Source organism: Poecilia reticulata, chromosome 2 (assembly GCF_904066995.2).
Source record: "Poecilia reticulata chromosome 2, P_reticulata-male-v2, whole genome shotgun sequence".
Lineage (NCBI taxonomy): Eukaryota > Metazoa > Chordata > Actinopteri > Cyprinodontiformes > Poeciliidae > Poecilia > Poecilia reticulata.
The window spans coordinates 40,886,935-40,903,544 of record NC_088831.1 but is presented as its reverse complement, the minus strand read 5'-3'; the positions used below and the strand labels follow the sequence as shown (position 1 = coordinate 40,903,544).

The following is a 16,610-nucleotide window of genomic DNA, read 5'->3' as shown; positions in this document are numbered from 1 at the left end:
GGCATTTTAATCCATCAAACTCGATTAATTAAAATTTGACATAAGCTTGTATCCTTATTTTTTCATGCATCCTCATTCCAAACACCTTCACTTAAATTTTCACTTTATGGTTCATGTTCACATTCTTTATTGACTGTATATCAAATATATTTTAAATGTAACTAAAGATATGACATAATACAACATATAATATTCAATAAAATACAAAGACTTAAATCTTATTGTATAGACTTGGTCATCAAATCACTGCGTTGCCTATTGGAATTTTTAATGTCTAGCAGGTGTCAGTATTGAGTGACACAGTATCGACACAGTATCAATACAGTGTTGCTATGAGTTGAAACGCCTCGACACCTCATTTACCCATTACTACTGAATTGTTTATTGAATGGGAGACTGCTATTTTAAACGGCAGAATGGTGGTTTATTTAAGGTAATTTATGCTTATTTTACAGCTGAGCAAGTTAGCTCATTAACCCATTAATATATTTAATGATTAACTGTACTTAAAATTTTAAATACACGGCACACTATTTAATTCGAGCAAACCACCTACCCAAATAAATTGTGTGCCAATTGAGTTTTTATTATTAATTATTATTATTATAGTGTTTGTTTATTTTGGCATTTAGGCACTGTCTCTATTTAAATCCAAAATGAAAACATGAAAATGTAATCTTAGTATTTCTTTATTATATTTAGTAAAATAAAAAAAAGTCAGAACTATAGCTGTAATAAATTTGTGAGGTTATTTTAAAAGTAATAATTCATTCTGATTTGGTCATTATTCACCAATACATAAAACAAACACCAATTAAAAAGAAAAAAAAACAACCTTTGTGAACCAGAAGTGGTCACATGCATTTCTTAGAAGCAGTTAAATGCACCATCAGGATCCAGTATATGCGCCAAATTCCACAAACAGTGATTAATTATTTTTTCAAGGACAAGAAGGCTGAGTATTTAAACTCAGCTGATATTACAAGACATAAAATGTTACACCATAATAATCTTGCTAACTGAAAATTGAAGTATTCCCACCACAGCAAATATTCCACCTTATTTTTTATTTTTATTTTGTATAATTGTATTATTTTAATAAAACAAAATAAGAATAATTTCTAGACTTGTTTCTGCAAAAAAGGGTTAAAAAAGTATTTATTCTGCTTTTTAGTAATCCCTTCCATGCAACTGTTGACATATCTCAGAAAATATGTCTTTTACTTTCCACCACCATATGGCGAGGATTCATCTATTACATAATCAATGACACCATAGAGTATATTTTTTAACTTTACAACATTCATTGGAAAATGCTTATATTGATTCAATCATTATTCACATAAGCCTCTGGGCCACAAGTTTCATCAACACCATCTAAAATATGTTCTTCTGATTGCAAACTGGATCCAACACTGACAGCATCTTCTGAATCATCATTAATGAAAGATTCTCTGTCTGTGGTCATGAAGTCAATTTTGAGATTTTTTTTCTCCCTCGTAGTCAGATTGGTCCCAGTAGCTGTTATCTCTGTATAGCCAAACTTAATTTCCAGTTTTACTTTACTACTTTTAGTCAAGTCTACAGTGAATGAAGCAACCTCTTCTACATCAGAGTCATCTACATACACTGGATCTTTTTTTAATGTGCTGTAGAATTTCAGTTTCATTTCTTTCTGATCAGCTTTTACTGGAGTGCAAAGGAAATCTCTCGTCTCCTCTGAACCAAGATTTTCACCTTCTTCCACCAGTTTCCTGAAAATATCTCGACTCCATTCCACACCTTTGGCTGTAAATTCCTTTCCTTTCTTATGTTTGTTCTCATCAAACTTTTCACAAACAGCAAATCCATAAGTATAGGAACTTTTCCGAGAAGCAACAACATCTGGGTTTCTACCAAACTCTACAGCTCCTTTCAGAATCGCCTCCTGAGCTCTGAAAGGACACAGAACTTTACACTGTTGTCCAAACTGGTCAGTAATGTGCTGCTGCAGTATTTTACTCTGAGCGTAACCGCCCACTAACAGAATGTACTTGATGGTGGGACGATAGATGAAGATTTCCTGGATATTCTCAGTGATGCCCTGCAGACTTCCATCATAGAAAGACCTCATTTTGTCTCTTGAAATTGTGATGAATTCACCATCCCAGGAAGCACCAAGTTCTGACTGAATAAAGTTTTCTGAGCCTGATTCTTTTTTAGCTAACTTTTCCAGTGCTCTTGGGCAACTGATCTGAACATCTTTATCAACCTGTTTTAGGTAGGTAAACTCATACATAATTCTCTGAGCTGCACTGGAAGAGTTTTGTTTGTATTCATCCCAGACTCCTTCAGGGAATATCTCTCTGAGAAACTCCTTAAATTTTCTGTCCACAGTTTGTCCTCCCAGATCATTTCCAGAGACTTTGTGCAGCTCCTTGAGGGCTCCTCCACGCAGGACTTCATGAACAGTGATGTCAATAGTTCCTCCTTAAATAAACAGAGGGAATAATACAGATGCCTGGCTTAATAATAACAATAACAAATCCATTGAAGTTTGAGCCATTCTAGTTTCACAGCAGTCTACAATCCCTTCCCCCAAAACATTATGCTTTATAATGTTCTTGTATGTTGGAATTTAAAAGTGCTTTGTGAATGAATCAATAACACATTGCATCACAATCACAGACTCGTTACCTCCACAGTCGACAACGATGTACTGAGTTCCTGGAGTCTGATCCAGTGACTTTGTGTTGTGGTTCTGTGTGATGAAACCATCAGCTGGAAGCTTCTTACACCAGATCGAAGCTGCTTCTGGTTCCAGTGCAATCACCAGTTTATCTTCAGTACCTTCAGTTATAATACCTGCCTACAAAAAAAAGATTCTCATCACTTTGAAGCTCCCACAATGTCATTAGAATATAATGTATTTTATTTGTCCTTAAGGGAGAATTGCCTTTTATCTTTGTAAAATCTGATGTTACCTGGGTTGCAGCTTCTCTCATGAACTGTTTAGCTGAAGGATTCCAGATGGCAGGAACAGTCAGGACCCAGGTGAAGTCAGAGGGAATGAACTTTATGCCCCCTATTTTTCGGCTGATTGTTCTCAGTGCATCTTCTTTAAGAAATCTCAGGGATTCTGAGAAAACCTTCAATGCCTTCATAGATTTTCCATTGGCGGCTTTAATCTTCAGATCACTGCTGAGTTTCTGGAGATGTTCATTTAGATATTAGATACAGCGGCTTAGTAGTATGAGAAGTCTTCCTTTCCATTTGAAATTACATTATTTATTTGATCATTTAATTATATTTGGCATTAATTAGTAATGCTCCGCACGGTGTGGCTTTAAACCTTGATCCAGCATTTTGATATTAGCACTTCCAGCCTAGTCCCAGTCCTCTTGGAACACAGAGAGCTATGGGTCCAATCGGGTCGGACAAGGCTGGTTTGAGTTCAGTTATTGATTGGTGCATTGGCTCTGTGGCCAAGTACAGAGATGAGGATTAGCCTTTCTCAGTGTCTGCCATTTTGACTAACTTTGTCAAGAAATTCCCATTATAATTCATTCTTACCCATATGTTTTGAAATTATAATAATTACATATTCAATGGAAAATTATTTTAATTCTTTTCAAATGGCTCAAGGATGGATGTTGATGTGGATGATGAATCTGTGCATCTGTACTACGCTGGAAACTCCACTTCAGCCAAAGTTCTTTAAATTGGAGAGCATTTCTCTAATTAAAGTGATCAGAAGTTGGCAAGAGTCTCTGAATGAGTGGATTTCTTGATCTTGCTCCGCTCCAGTGGGGAAATTTCTGCAAGCTGCAGCAGTAGTTCAGCTGCACCAAATTCAGCTCAGAGATGACGTGCAGATGAATTTTTTAAATATAATTTAGTTAAGAGGTAAAGCAGAGGTAATTATTTTCCTCAGATTCTTCATTTACAAATGCGTTCAGAAGAATCTGAATGGGATGAAAAAAAACAAGTGTTCCACGGTGCTGCTGCCTTGCAGCAAGAAGGTTCTGGGTTCGATTCCCAGCCCCGGTCTTTCTGCATGGAGTTTGCATGTTTTCCCTGTGCATGCGTGGGTTTTCTCCGGGTACTCCGGTTTCCTCCCACAGTCCAATAACATGACTGTCAGGTTAATTGGCCTTTCCAAATTGCCCCTAGGTGTGAGTGTGTGTGTGCATGGTTGTGTGTTCTGTGTGTCTCTGTGTGCGTGCGTGCGTGTGTTTGTGTGTGTGTGTATGTGTGCATGCATGGTTGTTTGTCCTGTGTGTCTCTGTGTTACCCTGGACAGGTCGCCAGTCTGGTGTACCCCGCCTCTCGCCCGGAACATTAGTTATAGATAGACACCAGCAACCCTTCCGACCCCACTAAGGGACAAGGGTGTAAGAAAATGGATGGATGGTGTTCCATGGTCTGTGGGCAGACCGCTTTGGCAGCTTCCATGTTCCCAGCAGCCTTTGAGGCTGCACTCTACTCAGTGTAAAAATAACGAGGACCAAAGTACAATAGGTGCAAGGGGCTGGGCAAGGCCCTGGAGTGCAAAAAGGTCTTTTTATTTTCTTGATACATCATTTGATGTGTTTTATAAACAATTGCCAGGACTTAATAAACTCCAAAAAGTGTTGGTATATTTGTAAATTCTTTCTAATCTACCTTCAAAAGGGATAGTCAGATTTCTAAAATGTAGCTTACAAACAATTTAAACTGTTTACAAGCAGAGTTTTAGAAAGTAGACAATATTAGGACATCCGATAGGGTTGAAGGAGAATAAAGCTCATGGGCGTGTTTCAACTATGCTAGCTTTAAACATTTTGCCCAGACACTTATTTCACCTAGACATTAATATTTTTCTGACTGTTAAATGGTTAGCCCTGCGACAGACTGGCGACCTGTCCAGGGCAATGACGCAACTACACATTATTCAGGTGGATGTGCGAAAACATAAATCGCACCCCTCCCCGCAAGGAAGGTACGTTAGGTCAGGGCTAAGGACCTGAGGACCTCGTGTCCCCCCAACTCCCGGGTTGACGATACGTGAAAGGTAAAACTTATGAGGGGCCGTTTAGGACAAAATCTATGTTTTGTCTCTCACACACTACAAGAAACTCACGCACACTCAAAAAAACATAACACACACTCCAAAAAAACATCACGCACACTCTAAAAAACATTACGCACACTCAAAAAATACTCAAATTGCGTATACATGCTACTAAAATGTCTCACGCACACACATTTTATCTTTCTTGCACACATACACTGTACTAACAACTCGCACACGCACACAAATGCTATCTTTCTCGCACATACATGGTACTAACTCGCACACACACAAACGCTATCTTTCTCGCACACATACACTACTAACTTGCACACGCACACAAATGCTATCTTTCTCGCACACGTACATAAAAGCTACCTTTCTCGCACACATACACTACTAACAACTCGCACACAAATGTTTCTCTCACATACACAAGACTAAAGTTGCGCGCGCACACTCACTCGTTTTCTGTATGTGTGAGAGCGAGACTTTTTTTTGAATGTGAGAGCGAGACTCTTTAATGTGTGAGAGCGAGACTCGTTTTTTGAATGTGAGAGCGAGACTCTTTTTTTGAATGTGTGAGAATTGTCACGGAAGAGGCGGAGCATAATTGTTTGATCAACTGCGCATGCGTTGATCCTAAACTATAAGCTTCGATTGTTGACTCACTGTATGTTCTATTACTTAGTATATTTGTGCTTTTAAATATATATAGAACTTTAAACTTTATTGTAACTTAAATGTACTATAGAACTAAATAAATGTGATTGATTGATTGATTGATTGATTGATTGATTAGAAATAGCAAAATTGCTGTGGTACAATCTGTCCACTGGGTGCCAGCATTACAGGAATTATTAACCGGCGCCAACTAGTGCCGAAGAAGAAAGAGTAAACCTTGGTGCGCTGCGGCCGGGAGTTGTGGAGAACCCCCGGCCGACATTAGCGTTCATAAATCGGATCAACCTTGTGCTAAACGCCCCTAGTGCCCGGAGCTCGAATATCGAATATCCAACTTGAAACTAACTTCACTGCGGTCCAATACCGCCTCGTTTTGAACTAGAGTTAGCCATGTTCGGTATAGCAGACTCTTTCTTCAAGAAAGTTTAAAGTTCTATATATATTTAAAAGCACAAATATACTAAGTAATAGAACATACAGTGAGTCAACAATCGAAGCTTATAGTTTAGGATCAACGCATGCGCAGTTGATCAAAAGATTATGCCCCGCCTCTTCCGTGACAATTCTCACACATTCAAAAAAAAGAGTCTCGCTCTCACATTCAAAAAACGAGTCTCGCGCTCTCACATTCAAAAAAAAAGAGTCTCGCTCTCACATTCAAAAAAAGAGTCTCGCTCTCACACATACATAAAACGAGTGTGTGTGAGTGTGTGCGCGCAACTTTAGTCTTGTGTATGTGAGAGAAACATTTGTGTGCGAGTTGTTAGTAGTGTATGTGTGCGAGAAAGGTAGCTTTTATGTACGTGTGCGAGAAAGATAGCATTTGTGTGCGTGTGCAAGTTAGTAGTGTATGTGTGCGAGAAAGATAGCGTTTGTGTGTGTGCGAGTTAGTACCATGTATGTGTGCGAGAAAGATAGCATTTGTGTGTGTGCAAGTTAGTAGTGTATGTGTGCGAGAAAGATAGCGTTTGTGTGTGTGCGAGTTAGTACCATGTATGTGTGCGAGAAAGATAGCATTTGTGTGTGCGACATGTTAGTAGAGTATGTGTGCGAGAAAGATAGCATTTGTGTGTGACATGTTAGTAGAGTATGTGTGCGAGAAAGATAGCATTTGTGTGTGTGTGCGACATGTTAGTAGTGTGTATGTGAGCGAGAAATAAAGCTTTTGTGTGTGTGTGCGACGTTAGTAGTGTGTATGTGAGCGATAAAGATAGCATTTGTGTGCGTGTGCGAGTTGTTAGTAGTGTGTATGTGTGCAAGAAAGATAAAATGTGTGTGCGTGAGACATTTTAGTAGTATATATACGCAATTTGAGTATTTTTTGAGTGTGCGTGATGTTTTTTTGAGTGTGCGTGATGTTTTTTTGAGTGTGCGTGATGTTTTTTGAGTGTGCGTGATGTTTTTTTGAGTGTGCGTGAGTTTCTTGTAGTGTGTGAGAGACAAAACATAATTTTGTCCTAAACGGCCCCTCATAAAAACTCGCTACATTCACCTCGTTATGTGCGCGAGGTGAAGCAGCGTAACACACGCTGAAGTATATGGGAAAACATCATCGGCACGCCACCCCCTCCAGACGGAGTTTTGGCGCTCCCTCTGGTGCTGCGCCCCTATGCGTTGCATGCACTGCGTACCCACTTTTTGTGCCACTGGTCCAGGGTGTACCCTGCTCTCGCCTGAAACTTTAGCCGAAGATAGGTACCAGCACCTCTCCCAACCTCACTAAGGGACAAGAGTGTAAAGAAAATGGATGGATGGATGTTAAATGGTTATTCACTGTTGTTTAAATTTCTAGTTTAGTGAATTTTCTGCTCTGAGGACCCGTCCTCCTCAAGTAAAAAAAAACAAAAAACAGGCACTTATAATTAATACAATTTAAATATCCAAATATTATTAAGAGACACATCTTCACTAAAACCTATCTGGGGAAGTTGTAGCCAACAGAAATTATCAATGTGAGGAGTGATTACAAGACTTAATATTATAGTTAAAACATCCATTATAACATTACATTATAGAGTTATGAAGAATTTGTTCATACTTACTTTGTAGTGGAGTTCCATCTTGAAGTTTTCAAAGAGATAATGCTTCTTTGCTTCTTCTCCGCTCATTTCCTTGTATGTCATTTTGGCTTCATAGCCAAAACTCAGACATTTTTCATCTTCATTAAACAAAATGCAGGTTGGAGTCTTTGGGGTGTCAAGTCCATACTCATTTCCCCACCTTGGCACGTGTGGATCACTTTCTTTCTCTTTGGGTGTGATATTAAAGGCATATCCACTATATGCTGTGCCAAAGTCTATCGCTATGACAAACTGTTCTCCCATTGCAGAAGAAACTCCTACTAGTCAAGACAAGGGAGAAATGCAACTGTGCGAATAAGCAGCTGTCAAGCAGCATTTCTGTGTTTCTCTAAACCACACCTCCTGCTTGTGCTCTACATTGACATTTGTTTTAGACAGAGATGTTTATTTTTATTTCAAAAAGAAACATTGACATACATATTTTTTCTCTTTCTACATCAATGGATTCGATGCCGATCCAAAAAAATGTTTCATTCATATTGTGCTCTATGAACAGAACTGAAGAAGCATATTTAAGTAGAATGATGATCTTTAAATAAATAAATAATATTGAAAATATTTGACTTGAATTAAAGACAACATGTTAATTCTTATTTATAGAAAGCTTAAGGTACCTGTATGTTGAAGCACTGAGTAGTTAGAGTCATTAGAAGTTTGTCTATCAGATGTTGTCCAAGTGTGCCATTTGCAGACGCCAAATGGAGACTCTGAATGGCACACTTAGACAACACCTGTACATTCTCAAAAATAAATATGTCCAAAATTACATTTATTTTTATGCTAGTTTGATCAGTCTAGAAATCCATGAGCAGAATACTTTATTCTACATATTTATTGTGTTTTCCAGTCCATACATTCAACAGCCAATGTGTATTTACAAGAAATAAAAGTGAAAAATCTGGATGAATCAAATTGTTTTAAAAACAATTTGTTACAAACGTAATAGTTAGTTACTACTACTTACAGTTAAAAGTATTTTTGACTGCAAAAATAGAAAATGTAGATTGCCATCTTCATAAAGAGACCAAACTTTTGTATGTACTCCAAATTGTTCAAGAACACCAACTGATTTCATTTGGGGTCTTGTCTTTTTTTTTTTAGGCGTTTTTGGTGATTTTGGGGGCGAGGGTTAAGAGGTTAATACATAGGTTTCTTTTAAGATTTATTTGCGGGGGACAAATATACACTTTTACAAGATTTGGGTGTCCTGACTCCTGAGGTCCCTTGGGATTTCTGCCTATGTTAGGGACAATATGATATGAACAAATTTGATTTATAGCTGTGGTGGTAGTGGCCAATCAGATTTCAAGGGTAGCCAATCTTTAAATTAAATCAGTTATGTTGGCATCAATAGAGTAATAGATTAACCACTATGTAATGATGTCATGATTCAGTTTTTGGTTAATTACAAGCAAAAATGTATCAAGGCAAGTAAACAGAAAGCTGTCAATAATCCTACTTAACGCCAACTCTGGTTGGCGTTACTTTGATTCCTTGTGATGTTTTCCTCTCATTCTGGCGTGTAATGAAGCCACTTCTTGACAGTTTTACTGCAGTCCTGAAGAGTCAGCTTTCAGTCAAACTGCAGACCAATGGCTGAAAAACACAAAAATAAAAGTGAGGAAGGTGCCGGTTAGAAATATAATAAACATTTGAAAAGATCTGAAAGACATTGAAAGATTAAACAGTGTACTGGTTACAGGTCTGAGAACAAATACAAGCCATATAGTTCCCCATGTACACTCACTATTAATTTTTATCTTAATCGTTCATTAATGTTTATGTATACAATTACATTTACCAATCAAGCCGCAGTCTAGTGTAGGATTTATGATGCTGCACTCATCTTAAAGTGAGGGAATCAATATTTAAAATAAAGGCTGTTTATCAGAAAACAAAGCTAAAACTCAGAGGATCAGGGTTTATTTAACACAGTAGAGACAGATAAATAGAGCAAAAGGTGATTTATACTGTAGTTGAAAAATATTTATAATTTATACAGAATAAACTTCCATCAAATAGTTGGTTAATCTTCAATCAACTACAAATATTTCCAAATAAGTTTATTAAATTCATTACAAAATGTCCACGTGCTGATAAAGATCCCACACCAGTAATAGACCAGTTCAGTTTAACCAGTTACCAATCCAAGAATTAACAGACTGAATCAGTCATTAGTTCAGTGTTTCACCTGCCTTACATGTTTTAAGTGTTTCCTTTCTGCCTCACCTGGATTTAATCTGTGGATGATTAACAACCTTCTGCACTTCTTGATGGCTGCAGACGGTCATGCAATCATCTAACTCAGTTGTTCTGGAACAGAGGCACATCTAAGCACGTCCCTAAGCACATCATAATAAAAAATGAAAAACAAGTGATTACTATCACAACAATTTAAAGCCCACCTGCAGCAGCCAGCCTTACACTTCCTTGTCCACCACATGCTCTCCCAGACTAAACAATAGGCCCCGCCCTATTTTAAAAACTAAAATCTCACAAAATCTCACAGGATTTCATACTTAGGCCTGGAGTGGTGGGCAGGATGAAAATAATACAAAATGAGACATGACCTGAATCATTAAAAATATCTGTTTTGCCCCAAAATAACCAGGATTACTATGGGCACAAAACAATGCCCTTATTTTTCAATAAACACATTTAAGAACAAAGTAATATTGAAAAACTTACCGTAAAGCTGCTCAGAGGATAATTCAATTCAGAAGCCGGTTGCAAACAAACCAGCAGCAAAATGGCTGTTTGGTTGGGACAAACCACTAGTGTAAAAAGGGGGAGTCAGACTATACAACTCCTAGTAGAGACTTGTAGATGTTTTTGTGTCAACACATTATGTACAGTCAGTAATAATATTTACAGACAAGTAAGAAAATGTACATAAAGGAATCACAACCCAATGTTCTCAACATGTAGTTCTTAATTTGAAACATGATTAACCCCCACCTAGTAATAAAATGTTCTGACCCGGAGCTCAAGGATGGGAGGAGGGAAGAAGGGATGAGAGGGGGTAAAGAGGGGAAGGCTGGGAGGAGCAAGTGGGTGTGGGGAGCTTTGGGAGGGAGTAGGGGGAGATGAGAAGGTGATGAGGGTGCAACAAACTGCACAGATTGCACACATGGAGGCCTTAGTCCAGGGGTGAGCAATCTTGGTCCTCGAGGGCCGGTGTCCTGCAACTCTTAGATGTCTCCATGGTCCAACACACCTGGATCCAATAGCTGAATCACCTCTTCTGTTCAGGCAGGTTCTCCAGAGACCTGCTAATGACCTTATTATTTGACTCAGGTGTGTTGAAGTAGAGACACATCTAAAAGTTGCAGGAGACCAGCCCTTGAGGCCTGGAGTTGCCCATCCCTGCCCCAGTCCCAGACGCAGCTGTCGCAGGTTCGATTCCCGGCCTTGGCAACCTTTGCTGCATGTCTTCCCCCTTTTCTCATTACCCCCTTTCTTGTCAATTAACTATCAAATAAAGGCCACTAGAGCCAAAAAAATCTTTAACAAAATAAAATGTGAAAATTTAAAACCCTCACCTAAAATTAAAATTGTTTCACCCGGAGGAGGGGAGGAGAGTGGAAAGGGGGAGGAGATTGAGGGGTAGATGGGCCCAGGTGAGTGAGGGGTGGGGGGAAAGGGGTTTGTGTAGAAGGGTGTGAAAAACAGCTTACATTGATTGAACATTTAGATCACAAGTTCTTCCCCAAAACTTGTCCTCAAGGCAAACTGACCTGTTTTCATTTCAGCAAAACCCCGTTGATCAGACATCAATTAAAATCATGTGTGCCGAATTAGGGAAATGCCTAAAACTTGCAGGGCTTGGAGTACCAGTGCTGAAACACACTGGATTCACTTTGACATTACTTGAAATAATTAAGTTCGATGTTTGTATCCCTCGTCTGACACAATGACTCAAGCTAACCAGGGACAGATTCCCTGGCTCTGTGGCTAGAGCAGTTGTCTTGTGATCAGAAGGTTGAAGGTTAAATTCCAGCTCCCTCCTGCCACATGTCAATGTGACCCCCTGGGCACCCAACCCCAACTGATCTGTGCATTAAATAAATGTGTGAATGTGACTAGTGTAAAGTGCTTTCAGTGGTCAAAATGACTGGTAAAGTGCTATAGAAGTTTACTTAACATTTTTGAAGTAAACTAAATGATTTGAGTAAGACTGACTTAAATCTGTTATCTTAAACATACTTTTAATTTGTTAAAAATAAATTAACAAATTGAGTTGGATGATTATAATATATTGAATTGGTTAAACTTAATAAATTAAGTTGGATAAATTTAATAATTCAGTTCGATAAACTTAATTGAATTGCTTGTTACCTACAGAAGCAATTCAATTAAGTTGGTTCAACTATTTTCTTTTTAGAGTGTTGCACTTTCCTTTCTTTTACAATTTCTACCCTTTAATTACTGACTGAATCACTTTCACTGTGGTGCCTGACCTCAGTCAGTTTCCTATAGATACTGAAATTTAATTAACTACATTAATTAAGTTGTATACTGTCATGCCATTTTGTCTTATTTTTTTCTTATTCTTCTTTAGACTCAGTCACCAGAAAAGCTCTAAGTGCATTCTGAAAATTCTCATTTACGTGTTCTGATTTAATATGTTTACTTAAAATCAATTTTAAACATTTCATAAGTCAAAATGATAATTTCTTAATCTACAAATATATCAAGCTTTGTTTACTGTTTGGTAAAATTGCTTCATATTAATAGACAAGCTTGAGGAACATGTCAAAACAGAGTAATGAATGCGTTTTTTCTGCTTTTTGTTATTAAAAATGACGTAGCTGTGATTAATGTAACTATGGTGGTTCGAATTGGAATCAATCCACATGATCCACCTGAAATCTTCTAAAAGCCGTCAAAGGTTCCACCTGCTGCAGCTTTAGCACTACACGTTTAGTAAACATCAGCAAGCGTTTAATTGGCGCCATCTAGCGTCCAAAACGTATAACACCAAGAAAAGCTCTGGCGTCGCTTATCAAACCAAACGTAATTTATTCCCGGAAGTTCGTAGCAAATGCAGACAAAGATAAATTACACATAGACAAGAATAATATTAAAAATAATATCCATTGTAAAAAAAAAAAAACCACAAACAAACAAACAAACAAAAACTTTTAAATTACATAACAATGATTATTGTCTTTTAAAACGCTGACATTTTAAGTAAAAATGAGCCTTAGAAAACCCACTACAAATACTAGAAGCAAATGTTTTTTTGTTTTTTTAGATCCCCATTCAAATGTTCAGCAAATTAACTCTGTAGATAAAATATCCACAATGCCTCTATCCTTTATTTGATTTATAAAATGAAGAAAATGACTTAAGAAAATTCTGAATTTATTAAAGAAATCTGACTCTGAAATGCATCACCATTTCACCACTCCTGGGTCTAACTACATGTCCGAACAGACTTCTCTGCAGAAGTTTCGGTTAATACTTTCACAATTAGCTGTGCTTTCTTAACTTCCTTGGTGTTATGATTTAGTGACGATAATGTTCGCTTCCATCACTTTAAAATTGATCCATAAACCGCGCTGCTGTGTGACATCTAAGTTCTTCTTGTATGCATTCAGGTCACTTTGGGGTTGCAAAATATCCAAATATTCAGATGGATAACTTCACCAGAGGGCTGACCTCTGACTCCTCATCTAGCCAAACAGTTTTAAATTAGTGATGTTTTAAATCCCTTAACACCAGAAGAACAAAAAATAACAAAGCAAAGTTATTAAATTATTAATGAGCTTTAATCACAAACATCTATTTTCAAATTACTTTGAATATGGATATGTCAGTCTTATTTTGATTATTTGCTTGTTTATTACCTTAGGTCTTGCTATATTAATAATGAATTTAGTTTATTAATTTATATTTATATATATATATATATATATATATATATATATATATATATATATATATATATATATATATATATATATATATATATATATATATATATATATATATATATATATATATATATATATTTTTGTACCAGGATTCCTTAGATTAGTGTTAGCCAGGATTTATCAGCTTTGGTTATGAAGCTAAACAAAGTTATTTGTCAATAAAGGGTCAACAAGCAAGAGGCATGTTCTTTTTTGACTGCTTCAAGTTCCTCCATAGGAATGTGAGTATTTTTTTTATTACAGAATAAAATCTTTACTATGAAATGAATAATTACTTAACTTTTTCAATGTACTTACAGAATTTTATCAAGACTCTACATATTAAATCAGTCAATGGAAAGGAAATGAAAGCTCTGAAGGTTTTTACCGAAGCTTTAAGATTCCTGAAAGATGATGTTCTGAAAACCATCAATGAAAATATTGTAGGAATGAAGTTCACAGCCTCTGACTTCACCTGGGTTCTGACTGTTCCTGACTCCTGTGATCCTTCAGCTAAACCCTTCATGAGAGGAGCAGCAATTCAGGTAACATAATGTTAACAAGCTGAAGTGACAAGAAATAAACATACTTACAAACTTTTAGAGACATTTTTTCTCTCTCAGGCAGGTATTGTAACAGATGGAAACACAGATAAACTGGTCTTCGCTCTAGAATCAGAAGCAGCTTTAGCCTGGTGTAAGAAGCTTTCAGCTGATGGTTACATCACAGAAACCAGAATAAATCTGCATGATCTCCGCTCTCCAGGAGTCCAACACATTGTTATTATTGCTGAAGGTAGTTTGTGTTCTGACCTTATTTTAAACAAATCTTGTTTTTACACATAAAAGATTTTGATTCAATTTAAATGAATTGATTTGTTAAAACAAAAATCCTCCAGAGATGGAGGCTAAACTTAATTCAGCCCTTAATACTGACTAAAGTTAAACATCAATAAATGATACAAAATATGGATGGACAGATGAACAGATCACAGTTACCATCTCTTCAAGTCAACTGCAGATCATTGAACTTCTCTTGTTCCTGGAATGATGTGTTTTTTCTGTTTTAACTGAGAGTGTTGGTCTTGTGTTGATCACTTTCTCTGTTACAGATGAAAACATTGACTTTGCTGTTCATAAAGACCTGCAAGGAGGAAGGTTGAAGATGCTGCATAGATCCTCTGTGAATGATCTGGGAGGAAAAAGTGTTGATAGAAAATATAAAGAATTCCTCAGGGAAATTTTCACTGATGGAGTCTGGGATGAATATGAAAAAAACTATCCCACTGAGGTTCAGAGGATGATGTATGACTTTTCCCTTTTAAAGAAAGAGGATGAAGATATTCTGGTCATCTGTCCATTTAATCTGTCATCACTACCTTGTAAACACCAAGACATAGAACAGTTATTTGAAGGAGTAGAAGGAGCATCCTGGAATGAAGGATCAATCAGAATATCTAAACATAAACTGAGGTCGTTTTTTGCTCAAAGCCTGCAGGGAATCACTCATAATGTCAGAGAAATCATCAACAAAGGTTTCAACATTGGCTGCATTTGGCTAGTTGGGGAATTTGCTCAATGTGCAATTTTAAGGAAACACATTACTGATGAGTTTATGGATGTTTGTAAAGTTCTGTGTCCATTTAGGCCCAGAGAATCAATCCTGAATGGAGCTGTAATGCTAGGACAACATTAGACATGGAGACAGTTTCTGAAAAGTTCCTTCACTTATGGAATTGGTGTCTCTGACAGGTTTGATGAATTAAAGCACAAACCTTAATTCAGCCATATTACATGTAAACCAATATATGGAGCTGTGTCTTTATGATTCAGATGTATTAGATATTTTATATGTATTTCTTAGGGAACCATTGAGCTAACATATACTGATAATGATCTTCGAGAGAAATTAAAGTGTTACTGGTGATATTGTCATTAACTGATACAATCTGTGTCAATAGAAAAAAGAGGAAGGCAGTTTTCATGTAAATAATTGTAATTATCTGTTATTCTTTTCAATTAGTCAGGAGTTCAGGTTGTCATGATGATTTTTCTAATTGCAACATTGCATCAAACTCAGTGATAATATTTACAACATTAACCCAAAATATTTTTTTCTATAAGTATATTATGTTATAAACACTTTGCAAGTTGTTATTCAGAAAATGAATATTCACTCAGGTGATTTTAGCATCTCATATCTAAACATATGTACAAATGAATTAAAAGTAAGGCTTTTGGTTTGCTTGATGACTTTTCTACTTTTTGTAAGACATAACATATTTATCATATCTTCCATGAATAAGGTTGTTTATACTTTTTACACTTATTTACAAAATAATTAAATTCTGTATTAATATTATACAGATGTACATCTAAGCAGTGGCTAAAAATCACTTTGTGTTTACTAAGGTATTCTGATGTATGTATCTTATATCTAAGATTGTTTTCGAAGATCAATAAAGTTTAAAACATGCAGCAGAGTTTGTTTTCCAAGTTATACAAAACAAAGCATCTTGGTTTGATTACACAACTGAAAATCAGTAGAAAAGTAAAGTGTTACAACTGGAAACTGCAGAAAGATGAGACTTCAGTTTTAGAGACTGAAGAAAATTATAGCTATTATTAAGACGATTTATTACTCATTAATTTATTTAGGTTATTTGAGCCATTGTGTTGTGTAACACACATTATTTTTGTTAAGCACCTTATTCATGCATTTATTGACCAGAAAACAGTGCCATTTATTTTTTTCATATGAAAATAATTTCACAAAGTGTACCAAAACCTCCAACTGCATGTTTGACCAGAGAAACAAATGATCAGTTTTACACTTTCAGCAAGAGGCGTTCCTGTCATCTAAAAAATCCTCACTTGTTGCCAGAAAATCTTTACT

General features: G+C 36.6%; 1 protein-coding gene and 1 pseudogene across 1 annotated transcript; one reads left to right on the top strand and one right to left on the bottom strand.

Moving 5' to 3' along the window:
* Nucleotides 1-695: 695 nt before the first annotated feature.
* LOC103461765 (heat shock 70 kDa protein 12A-like) lies at nt 696-8,072 on the bottom strand. Its single transcript, XM_008404118.2, has 4 exons — nt 7,759-8,072; nt 2,964-3,188; nt 2,677-2,848; nt 696-2,469 (listed from the first exon to the last, which is right to left on the bottom strand). Exons 1-4 carry the CDS (start codon nt 8,038-8,040, stop codon nt 1,328-1,330), a joined length of 1,821 nt encoding a protein of 606 aa, XP_008402340.2. The 5' UTR covers nt 8,041-8,072; the 3' UTR covers nt 696-1,327.
* A 3,835-nt stretch (nt 8,073-11,907) lies between these two features.
* On the top strand, nt 11,908-15,559 carry LOC103461766 (heat shock 70 kDa protein 12A-like; annotated as a pseudogene).
* The last annotated feature ends 1,051 nt before the right edge of the window (nt 15,560-16,610 follow it).

Bases quoted from the DNA above. Each gene is read 5' to 3' on its own strand.
- LOC103461765 (XM_008404118.2), bottom strand. From the start codon at position 8,040: ATGGGAGAACAGTTTGTCATAGCGATAGACTTTGGCACAGCATATAGT. The intron at 3,189-7,758 runs GTAAGTATGAAC...GAACATCTCCAG, and splicing joins AGATGGAACTCCACTACAAA to AAACTCAGCAGTGATCTGAA. The intron at 2,849-2,963 runs GTAACATCAGAT...TTTTTTTTGTAG, and splicing joins TGAGAGAAGCTGCAACCCAG to GCAGGTATTATAACTGAAGG.